General features: G+C 43.2%; 1 protein-coding gene across 2 annotated transcripts in view; it reads right to left on the bottom strand.

The window, feature by feature from the left end:
- Positions 1-12,468, bottom strand: part of TBPL1 (TATA-box binding protein like 1) — a 47,859-nt gene extending 35,391 nt beyond the window's left edge. The window contains exons 1-3 of one of the 2 annotated variants that reach the window (XM_089676192.1): positions 12,235-12,468; positions 5,338-5,517; positions 2,305-2,387 (exon numbers count right to left, since the gene is read on the bottom strand). In XM_089676192.1, coding sequence (XP_089532318.1) covers positions 2,305-2,387; positions 5,338-5,472 — 218 coding nt within the window. In that variant the 5' untranslated portion in view covers positions 5,473-5,517; positions 12,235-12,468. Of the gene's footprint in view, positions 1-2,304; positions 2,388-5,337; positions 5,518-9,130; positions 9,215-12,234 lie in introns of those variants that run through there. The other variant, XM_089676193.1, reaches the window with a different exon arrangement.
- Positions 12,469-12,788: the final 320 nt, after the last annotated feature.

Raw genomic sequence — 12,788 nt, 5'->3', positions numbered from 1 at the left:
TATTCTACGTTCTCCTTCGCATGTGTATCTTTTCATTTACTCAATGTATTTGCACAAATGTTTTGGTTATATGTAGAGCCGCACTTTTATGTTTTACTATTTGGTAGGTGGCTGCTTATGTTCTATTGATTTTTTATGTTAGGGAGTCACATATATACTATAGTGCAAAATTTTTAAGTTATACTTTATGCATTGATATGGTGCTATCAAATTTGGTTTCTTCAAGGTGCAGGCTTCAAATCAATTCAGTGATGTCAACAGCAATATTTCTTTCATGACAAGTTTCTTTTATATCTGGAACTCAGAATTTTATACTTAAAATTATCAGGTCCAGTTACCTGTTATAACCATTATATAGCAGGTCTTATTTTTGCAGTTCAATATCTTTTGTATTATTTTATGTAGGAGAGAAAGAAAGGAACCAGCTTACATGGCTTTTATTGGGGTAGCTGATGTCACACCTGAGGGGGAAATGTTACCATGGAAGTCTGGCACATTGTTATCCACCATAACAGAAAATGTTACTTTCGGACTAACTACTCTATTATTTTACTTCGCTAAATATTTTTACTTAAATATTGAAAACGTACCTGTGTGGATTTTATATAGTATACAGTATCTCACAGAAGTGAGTACACCCCTCCCATTTTAGTAAATATTTTATTCTATCTTTTCAGGTACAGCACTGAAAAAAATGACACTTTGCTACAATGTAAAGTAGTGAGTGTACAGCTTGTATAACAGTGTAAATTTGCTGTCCCCTTAAAATAACTTAACACACAGACATTAATGTCTAAAGCGCTGGCAAAAAAAGTGAGTGCACCCCTAAGTGAAAATGTCCAAATTGGGCCCAATTACCCATTTTCCCTCCCCGGTGTCATGTGACTCGTTAATGTTATAAGGCCTCGGGTGTGAATGGGGATCAGATGTATTAAATTTGGTGTTATCGCTCTCACTCTCTCATGCTGGTCACTGGAATTTCAACATGGCACCTCATGGCAAAGAACTCTCTGAGGATCTGAAAAAAAGAATTGTTGCTCTACATAAAGATGGCCTAGGCTATAAAATTGCCAAGACCCTGAAACTGAGCTGCAGCACAGTGGCCAAGACCATACAGCGGTTTAACAGGACAGGTTCCACTCAGAACAGACCTCACAATGGTCGACTAAAGGAGTTGAGTGCACGTGCACAGTGTCATATGCAGAGGTTGTCTTTGGGAAATAGACATATGAGTGCTGCCAGCATTGCTGCAGAGGTTGAAGGGGTGGGGGTTCAGCCTGTCATTGCTCAGACCATACACCGCACACTGCATCAAATTGGTCTGCATGGCTGTTGTCCCAGAAGGAAGCCTCTTCTAAAGATGATGCACAAGAAAGCCAAAAGTTTGCTGAAGACAAGCAGACTAAGGATATGGATTACTGGAACCATGTCCTGTGGTCTGATGAGACCAAGATAAACTAATTTGGTTCAGATGGTGTCAAGCGTGTGTCGCGGCAAGCAGACAAGTGAGGAGTACAAAGACAAGTGTGTCTTGCCTACAGTCAAGCATGGTGGTGGGAGTGTCATGGTCTGGAGCTGCATGAGTGCTGCCGGCACTGGGGAGCTACAGTTAATTGAGGAAACCACAAATTGCAAAATGTACTGTGACATACTGAAGCAGAGCATGATCCCCTCCCTTCGGAGACTGGGCTGCAGGGCAGTATTCCAACATGATAAAGACCCCAAACACACCTCCAAGACGACCACTGCCTTGCTAAAGAAGCTGAGGGTAAATGTGATGGACTGGCCAAGCATGTCTCCAGACTTAAACCCTATTGAGCGCCTGTGGGTCATCCTCAAACGGAAGGTGGAGGAGCGCAAGGTCTCTAACATCCACCATCTCCGTGATGTTGTCATGGAGGAGTGGAAGAGGACTCCAGTAGCAACCTGTGAAACTCTGGTGAACTCAATGCCCACGAGGGCTAATGCAGTGCTGGAAAATAATGGTGGAAAAATATTGACACTTTGAGCCCAATTTGGACATTTTCACTTTTGTTGCCAGTGGTTTAGACATTAATGACTGTGTGTTGAGTTATTTTGAGGGGACAGCACATTTACATTGTTATACAAGCTGTACACTCACTACTCTACATTGTAGCAAAGTGTCATTTCTTCAGTGTTGTCACGTGAGAAGATAAATAAAATATTTACAAAAATGTGAGGGGTGTACTCACTTCTGTGAGATACTGTAGCATACAGTTTTATTCAACTATCTTGCAAGACCTGTCCTGATGACTTTCATGAAATTTGAAGAAAATATTTTACCTTGTAGCTCCTGTACAAATAATTTTTCCGGATGACCAGATTGTAGCAGTTATTCTCGGCTTTCTCAGTTTCATCAACACCTTCTACGGTAAGAAGCAACAAAAACACATTTAGTTGAAGCAGTCAAAAATTACAATACTTGCATGTTTTGGAATCCTATATTCCTTAGATGCCTGGCAGCCTTAAACAGTTTACAGCTACATAACATATATAAGGTGTCCACATAGTGGGACTTATTCCTGGGAGCCACATATATGCATTCCTGTGTTTGTGCTGGAAGCACACTCAATCCCATGCTCCCAGAACATAAGCTGGCCATACAATATACAATTTTCTTATTCAATTTCCTTTAGATTTACCTTTAACTATGTAGTGCAAGGGGCTGCTTGATTGCATACAAATTGAAAGTGTTTAGGTTGGACCTCATAAATATGGTGTGGGTAAATCTAAAGGAAAATTGTACAAGAAAGTTGTACAATGTATGGCTGTTACTGACAGCCCTGGTTCTCGTTCATAATTTGGAGCTGGGATAACTGGCAGCCATTCATTAATCACTAACTAGCCAATCACAGTGAAAAGTACTTTGAAGGCCCGCCTTAGTGTTCTTTCTCCACCGTATCATTTCCTCCTCAAGAGTAGAAGTCTGTAAAAAAATGAATGAGTGAATGAATTAAATAAAGAAACGTTTAACTATATAAGGGCTTGATGTAGTTTAGTGAGTGCCAGTTGCTGTCAATGTGTTTAACTAAGGGGGATAAAAATATGTATAGGGTGTTTTTGCCCTACTAAGGGTACAAAGAAGAAATAAAACACATATGTGGTATCGTGCTATCGTCAGGAATAGGCAAAAATTTGATGGCCGAGCGGGAATTTCATCATTCCAGGTAGATGTCATAGGACATCATCCCGGAACAGGCTGAACTGCGATCTGTCACCGGCTGTGTCCACCAGACACAGCCTATGACTGATCAGTGTATTGGCCCGCTGCCGGTACCATGTGATCACTGTGACCAATAACAGCAGATCACATGACAATTGTAAACAATAAATGTCTTCGATTCATGCCATTCATTGTTGCAAATGTGTTGTTAGCTGTGACTAGTCACAGTGGTCACATGGTACAGACAGGGCCAATCACAGCCCATCAGTACCATGTGATTAGCTGTGACCAATCGCAACTAATCACACCAAAACAAACTGAATTAATCGATTTAACAGTTTGGCTACCGGGCACTTTTACCCCCTTTATGCCCAGGCAAATTTTCAGCACTGTCGCACTTTGAATGACAATTGCGCAGTCATGCAACACTGTACCCATATAGAATTTTAATCATTTTTTTCACACAAATAGAGCTTTCTTTTGGTGGTATTTAATCACCACTGGGTGTTTTATTTTTTGCACTATAAACAAAGAAAAAAAAAAGGTTTTCTTATTTTCTATTATATTATTTTGCAAACAGGTAATTTTTCTCCTTCACTGATGTGTGTTGATGAGGCTGCATTGATGGGCACTGATAAGCAGCACAGATGAGGTGGCACAGATAGGCAGCACTGATATGCAGCAATGATGGTCACTGATAGGCAGCACTGCAGCGCACTGATCACCAGTGCCGCTCTGCTCTGTAACAGCTGCTGGTTATCGGTAGTACTTTTCTCATGCTGTGACAGCGTGAGGAAAGTGCTGCCAATAACTGGCAACTGTATTTACTCCATGATTGGACACAGCTAATCAAGGAGATCACTAGGGGCGCACGGGAGGGCGTGTTCTGGGAGGACGTAATATGATGCCCTCCCAGAAGTGAACAGCCGCGCTTTAGCCATCATTTGGCTATAGTGCGGTTAGCAAGTGGTTCATTCAGTAATATGCTTGCTTATAGCAATGAAATTCACTGCTATAAGCGATCATAATATGTAAAATAAAGAAAAAAAAAAAAAGAGGAAATCCTGATCACTCACCCAGAGTAGCACAATGTTACTCTGGTAACATTATATTGTTCTGGTCACAGTGAATTAAAAAAACAAAAACTGAAAATAAGTATCAAAAAGGTTTTTTTTTTTCGTCACAAGTCAGTGTCCCTGATCACCGCCACACTAGTTATGTGATGACGCTGTACTGCACTGGTGAAAGTATTAAAAATATATGTCATTTTTTCTTCAATTTCTTAATTTTCAAAAAAATTACAACGTCAAAAAACTCAAAAATCCTCTTAATACCTTGGACTGTCTACTTTCCAAAAAGGGGATAGCATAGTTTGTGGACTCTATAATTTTCCTACAGACTAAATATTAAACACTGATTTAGCTTAATTTCAGCAAAGAAGTGTAGCAGAATACATTTTTGGCCTACATTTATGAAGAACAATTTATTTGCAAAATTTAATAGAAACAAAGAAAAACACATTTCTTTCCACAATTTTTGGTCTTTTTTCGTTTATTGAGCAAAAAAATTAAAAACCCAGTCGTGATTAAATACCACTAAAAGAAAGCTCTATTAGTGTGAAAAATGCTAAAAATGTACTTGGGTTTAGCAGTGCATGACTGCACAATTGTCACTCAAAGTGCGACAGCGCTGAAAGCTGAACATTGGCATGGGTAGGAAGGTAGTTAAAGTGCCTGGTATTGAAGTGGTTAAAAAAAAAAAAAAGGGGAAGATATCCATTAACATTTACCACCATATGACCATTTGAAAAGACACACGGTATAATATAATCCACCTGATCATAGGGGGGAAGAGACTGGGGGAGGGGGGCAGGCCCTATAGCACCAGAAGCCTACTGAAGGAGAGGGTCAGGTAAATAAAACTCCATCTACCAAGATTTTGTGGCGTCAGCATAACCTGTCAGAAGTGACTTGTACAGAAAGCAGAGGAAGGAGAAAACGGATAAGAGCCACACTAGATGTTTTTGGATTGTGGATAGTACACATTATAGAGGGATATGCTTTGTTCAATTTTCATTTCAGGAGGTTTACGATCACTTTAAGGTTTCAATAACATCTAGCTATGAGAAACTGGGATAGAAGAAAGTTACTCACGCCAACTTCACGCTTGTATATTACATTTATCCCTTCCAGTGCAATCTTTCGCAAGTTTAAATGACATCTGGTTCGAAACACACATACAACATTTGTGATTAAAATATCTAATGCCACATCGCTGTCCGCATCCATTGAGGTGGATTACTCGATTCTTGTGCAAACCATGAAGAATGCACCCTAAAAAACAAAATATGCAGAAATTAAAATATGATATGCCATCATGTGTGATCACAGAAGGACTGAAGTGCTTAAATTGATGGGGGGTGTGTGTGTGTGTAAAAAGTTATAACGCATAAAGAAAAAGCAATAAAAAATAAAGCATTGTTAAACCCAAAAGCAAAAATGTAATATATTGCAGCTTACCAATCATTAGATGTGGTGATTGTATCAGGTTTCTTTCCCTCTAATTTCCGCTGGTGATCTAGCCACTAACACACCTCCTGTATTAGAGTGCCCCCACTCTGGATGAATGAGCACAGGGGGCACATTTGGATAGCAGCATTGTCAGTCGGGGGGGAGGGGGGGGGGGGGCGCAAAATCCAGCGCACACTTTATAATCAGATACAGCAAACATTTTTTTTTTCCTTTTGGGATAAATGATTTACATAAATAAAAAAAAAATCATTATACACACCTCTGTCAGTGTTGAATGGTCCATCTCATCCAAATAATTGCAACAGAGCTTTTTTTGTTAACCTCCCTAGTGGTCTGATTACAGTTGTGTCCAAAATTATTCAACCCCCACTGAAATTGAGTGTTTTGGCCAGTTTGACATTGCTTTTGATCATTCAGTCATCTTGCTTACATTTACATTAAAGAGGCACTTGTAGGTCAGACAAATATAACATAACAGTTATAATGAAATAACCACAAATGTCTTTTCTGTGCTCACAGCATTATCAGTTTTATTCAACCCCCAAGTGACATTCAATCTTAGTACTTAGTACAGCATCCTTTTACAGTTATAACAGCTTTTAAACGTGAAGCATAGCTTGACACAAGTGTCTTGCAGCGATCTACGGGTATCTTCGCCCATTCTTCATGGGCAAAGGCCTCCAGTTCAGTCACATTCTTAGGCTTGCGCACTGCAACTGCTTTCTTTAAGTCCCACCAGAGGTTCTCAATCGGATTTAAGTCTGGTGACTGCGATGGCCACTCCAAAATGTTCCAGCCTTTCCTCTGCAACCATGCTCTAGTGGACTTGGAGGTATGCTTGGGATCATTGTCCTGTTGAAAGGTCCAACGTCTCCCAAGCCTCAGGTGTGTGACGGACTGCATCACGTTTCCATCCAATATCTCCTGGTACTGAAGAGAATTCATGGTACCTTGCACACGCTGAAGCTTCCCTGTACCTGCAGAAGCAAAACAGCCCCAAAGCATGATTGACCCTCCACCATGCTTCACAGTAGGCAAGGTGTTCTTTTCATCATAGGCCTTGTTCTTCCTCCTCCAAACATAGCGTTGATCCATGGGCCCAAACAGTTCTAATTTTGTTTCATCAGTCCACAGAACACTATCCCACAACTTTTGTGGTTTGTCCACATGGCTTTTGGCATACTGCAGTCGACTCTTCTTATTCTTTGGAGACAGCAAGGGGGTACGCCTGGGAGTTCTGGCACGGAGGCCTTCATTACGCAGTGTGCGTCTTATTGTCTGGGCTGAAACTTCTGTACCCACATCTGACAAATCTTTTCTCAGTTCCTCAGCAGTCACACGGGGACTTCTCTCCACTCTACGCTTCAGGTAGCGCACAGCAGTCGAAGTCAGCATCTTCTTTCTGCCACGACCAGGTAGCGTTTCAACAGTGCCCTTTGCCTTGAATTTGCGAATGATGCTTCCTAAGGTGTCTCTTGGTATGTTTAACATCTTTGCAATCTTCTTATAGCCATTGCCCTTCCTGTGAAGAGAAATCACCTCTTCTCTTGTCTTCCTGGACCATTCTCTTGCCTTCACCATGTTTGTAACCACACCAGTAAATGTCTAGAAGGAGCTGAGTATCACAGTCATTTTAAAGCTGCCTAATTGGTGCTTATTATGCTTGATTGCTGCTCGGTGACATCCACAGGTGTTTTCAATACCTGATGGAAAGCACCTGTATGAACCTCTGTTCTTCAGAGTGGTAGTCTTTAAGGGGTTGAATAATTGTGGCAATGAAGAAACCACATAAGAACCATTTACTACTGTATTACATAAACAATTGATGTCATTTTAGTTGCATTTGGGTAGTTACAACGTCCTTGTAGGATTTGATTCTGAATACAATTCCAAATGTACACTATAGTCCCTAAACCCCTTTACAGCATTGGGGGTTGAATAATTTTGGACACAACTGTATGTCAGTATTTCTGTGCTCAAAGTGGTACATTTTTTTGCATGGAAATATGTTGTTTTTTATTGTAGACCTCTAATTCTTAGGAATAACTCACTGAAATCTGTCCGAACAAGAGTCTAGTAAACATCCCGGGTATGATAAAATTTGAAACACGAAATCATAAATTATAATTTAATAAATAATCATAAAAAATAATATAATAATAATAAGTTTAATTCAATAATATAATCAAACCAAAAACACTGAAATTTGAAATATAGCGCCAAGTTCGCACATCATTGAGCTTAGTCGCAAAATCGTTTTCAGTGTCTGATGATGAATTTCCCCACAAATCATTATCACTCAATTCTGCAAGTGGTTCTGATTTACTATCGCTGTTCTCTAGCTGGTCTAAAACCGCTTTTGACCTAAAGGGACACTTTTTGGACGCCATGGACATTTCTCAGTTTCCAGGCAGAAAGAACAGTAAAAATGCAGGCAGGGCACAGGACAAAGCACTAGGGACAAATGTATGTGACATGGTTTGATACAGTAATGTTATACTATGTGATTTTAGTGTATTTAGTGAATATCACTTTTTGATATTTTTAAATTTCCCACCAGTTCCGTCCCCTGTACGTCCTGACGTCGCAGGGAAAAGAACCCAAAAGACAGATGCCGGCATCGGCCAGAGGACATTGCCGGGGATGCTGCAGGGGGGACATCGCGGGAGCGCTGGACAAGGTAAGTGCAGAAGGGATCCTGGAGCAATGCTGCAGGGTATGCCCGAATGTAGCTCGGGGTTACCGCTTGTGGTGCTGAAACTTTACCCCGAGCTACACTCAGGAATACCGCCAGGGAGGTTAAAAAAAACAACAGACTTACTAGGTGGATCACCAGATGAAAATAGAAAGAAGACTAAGAAAAGGAAATGAATTCAGCTATCGCATCTAAGAACTAGTAGGCTGCAATATAATAAATGTTTGATTTGGGGTAATACTGCTATAAGAATGCATACTTGAACAGAATTTTCTTTTCAAAACAGGGTTTGGTACCACTTTAAAAAGAGACCCCACCACGAACTTAAAATAGTAAATAAAAGAGCAGAAAAATCAAGTATTTTACAAGCTTACTTGTTTCAATAAACATTTTTTTATTCGATACAGAGCACCTTTGAACTTGACAGAAAATGTGAGGTCTCCTCACGAAGGGTCAGATGACTAGTGCAGCTCCCTCTTTCCATGCATTTCATAGCCCTCTCCATAACTAAATCTTGTGAAGCACCAATGAAAAACAAACAATCCAATGATTCACACTACTGGTGGGTGCCAGAATTCAAAACGCTCATCCAGGCTTACTTTAGAACAGGGGTCTCCAAATTTTTCACTTCGAGGGCCACACTGTATATTTTACACATATCCCACAAGGCGGAAAAAGCATTTAAATAAATCTGAAGCAGCGGTATAGAACAAAATTTACCAGGCTGCTGGCAGTAGGGCTGGATGGTGCACCTGTATCCTCCATCCGCATTAAAAGCTGTAGCTTCATGTAGCAGGTTAAACTCCCAGTGTGCATTACACCTAGTACACACAATCAGAATATCAGACAAAAAAAAAAAGGTTTTGGAGCAATTGATAATCTGATCATTAGTACACAGCTCTTGAGAGCCACTCACAACAGTTCATCCAAAAGGAAAAGCATGAACATTTTTCTTGTAAGATAGCAGAACAAACGATTTTCATTTAATCAGTATAGTACTCATCCATAAATTAAAAAAAATGAGTGACTAAGGCCGTGCATGTTCAGAAACAAAAGGATACACATTATGTCATCATGGGAAGTTGTATTCTGTCTAATGAGAATTTTTGTAACTCTAGTAACCTATTAATTTTCATATGAGACTAGAATCAAGAAAAATAAAAAAAAAAGTGGACAACCATTTGTCCGATAATTTCATTGTGTGTACCAGGCATTAAGGACTTACATCTGTGTCCCCATCAGAGCTCACACACACACACACACACACACGTGTCCCCATCAGAGCAACACCCCCCACACACATTTGTGTCTCCATCAGAGCCCCCTCTCACACACACACATCAGAGCAACACCCCCCGCACACATTTGTGTCCCCATCAGAGCCCCCTCTCCCACACGTGTCCCCATCAGAGCAACACCCCCCGCACACATTTGTGCCCCCATCAGAGCCCCCTCTCACACACGTGTCCCCATCAGAGCAACACCCCCCGCACACATTTGTGTCCCCATCAGAGCCCCCTCTCACACACACGTGTCCCCATCAGAGCAACACCCCCCGCACACATTTGTGCCCCCATCAGAGCAACACCCCCCGCACACATTTGTGTCCCCATCAGAGCCCCCTCTCTCACACACACACACACACACGTGTCCCCATCAGAGCAACACCCCCCCACACACATTTGTGTCCCCATCAGAGCTCCCTCTCACACACACACACACACACACACACGTGTCCCCATCAGAGCAATACCCCCCGCACACATTTGTGTCCCCATCAGAGCCCCCTGTCACACACACGTGTCCCCATCAGAGCAACCCCCCCCGCACACATCTGTGCCCCCCTCAAAGAGCCCCCCCTCCCACACACACACACACACACGTGTCCCCATCACAGCAACACCCCCCCCACACACACATTTGTGTCCCCCCCCACTTTTGTGTCACCAGTGACCCCCATACACATACATTTGTGTCCCCATCAGAGGGCCCCCCACAACTGTGTCCTCATCACAGCCATCAACCCCCCCCCCCCTTCCTCGGAGCCGATCCATCCCCACCCCGCACATTTTTGTTTTCTCCCCATACACTAGTACTTTACCTCTGTACAGTGTGCCTTAAGGACCAGTTCACACCATAGAAATGCAGTCCAGATGTGTTCCGGGTGCGTTTTCACATGTGCGTTTTTGACGCATTTCAATGCATTTGTGACAAGTTCCTGTCCGTTTTATGCATTCAAGTTTATTTTTCCCCGTCTCTTTTTCTTCAAGTTAAATAGGGACATTTGCCTTTTAGAGCGTTAATTATGCGTTTTACCACGTTCCAGTACAGTTCTATGCAGAAACAATGCAGCATGTTCTACTTTTTTTTTTTCTGCAACTGAAATGCACTGGAACTGCCAATACTGATGTGAACTATGACATTGACAACCATATAACCTACTTTCTGTACGTTTTGGATGCACCAGAATGCGCCAAAAACAGACATGCAGAAACTCAACTGGACTGTTTCTATAGTGTGAACCGGCCCTAAGGCTAGGTTCCCATATGTGTGGGTGGTGCCGCTGCGGATCCGCACAAAAATCCATGCAGCCGCACCACCCACACAGAAGAATACGGACCCACGGTCGGGTGCCATTAGTTCTAATGGTACGCCGCCCACACTGGAAATCGCAACCAAACTGGGAACCAAGGTCCCGTGCAAGCTGTGTTTTCCAAAGAAGTGCAGGGACTTCTTCCCTGCGTGTCATGGGCACGGGAGTCCATTCAAATGAATGGGCTCTCATGCCTGCGCAAAACGTGGCTCGTACAACCGCATATATGTGAACTGGGGCTAAGGAACATTGATGTCAACAGTAGGGTAGAAACTGCACTGAAACATGTCACTGGTTGACGCCAGCAATCCTAGCAAGCAGCACATGGAGGCGCCTGCAGTTGTTGCGGGACCTACGCTGCATACTACCGGGATGGAGGCAAGTATGCATCACAGGTTCTGCAACCTGACACTGCTCCTGGGCGCCACCAACTTGGAAGTGATGTCAGCAGACATACGTCACACTCTAAAGTGTTCCCCTTCGCCCCTCTTCCAGCAGCCACATAGTAAGATATGTAGTGAGAAGAGGAGGAGCTACAGTGAGTCCAGCTGTGGGCTGGTAAAAGCATCATAGTGGGCCAGATGTGGTTCACAGACCATACTTTGGAGACTCCTGCCGCAGACTGACAGCCAAATCATTTGGCTATCCTTTGTGTGCAGCATTTCATTCTTTGATAACCCTCTTATCTGGGAATGGCTAATGACTGCTGTGCTGGCCCAGCTCCTCCTCTTCTCACTACATATCTATGTGGCTGCTGGAAGAGGAGTAAATGGGAACACTATAAAGTGTGGCATGCGTCGTCCAAGTTGGCGGCACCCAGGAGCAGTGTCAGTCCTATAGGATATCTATATGGAGGGGGGGGGGGGGGTTGTATAGGAATATCATGCAGACAATGCTTTCGCTATATCATTTATAGAAGAGTTTGTTGCAGTGATGTGAGGGCAGGACCTCATTAGGGGGCTGGACTGGAAATGATTTGTGTAGTCAAAGGGCCTCTATGTTGTCTCTGATATCTGAGGGACCCTCTGGACATAACAAACCTGGCCTTGGCTCCTGGAGGAGGAGGTGTGACATAGCAGGGACTACTAACACTGAGGGAGCCCACGTCAATGAACGAGGCTGCTGGAATGCAGTATCATCCCACACCTCCTCAGCAATGCTCACTCATAGCGGAGGAGGTCACCCGGGACACCACCCTCCTGTAGCCGGGCCTGCAGCCGCCACAACCTACCTGTGAGTGCACCGTCACAGCCGGTGCAACCAATACAGAGCGGAGCCAAATCCGTGTGTTCCGGAAGCTGTGCTGGGACCTGGTAACCCTGGAGCGCAGTCCGTGCCGCCCCGCCCTCCCGCCAATCAGTGAGCGCCGCACAAGCCGCCAATAGCCTATTACGGCTCAAGTGGCTCTGGCTCGACTTGGGCTGAGAGTCTGGCTGTGATTGGCTGGAAGGAGGGCCGCGGCAGTTAGGGGCGGGGTGTAGGGTGGTCGTGCTCTTTGTTTGGGAATGCTGGATGTTGGGAGAGATGAGAGAAGGATAGGTCACATCCGGGCAGAGACTTCCTGGGAGGAGGTAAGGGAGTGGCCAGACAAGTCTCTAGGACGGAAGCGTGTCTGTTACTGTCCATTGTTGATTTCTCATAGAATTGCTGACTTTGTTATTGTTTGGACATGGGAACAGAATCGTCAGCCTTGGTAGCTGTTCATCTAATGTAATGCAGCTGCTGAAGACTTGAAAGGCATAATCCACCTTGTGGGAAAAAAGTCTTAACAGGCTATGGAGCTTG

Source organism: Staurois parvus, unplaced genomic scaffold (genome assembly GCF_062004578.1).
Source record: "Staurois parvus isolate SC_StPar_1 unplaced genomic scaffold, SC_StPar_1.0 ptg000165l, whole genome shotgun sequence".
Classification (NCBI taxonomy): domain Eukaryota; kingdom Metazoa; phylum Chordata; class Amphibia; order Anura; family Ranidae; genus Staurois; species Staurois parvus.
This window is presented reverse-complemented; position numbering and strand designations above follow the sequence as displayed.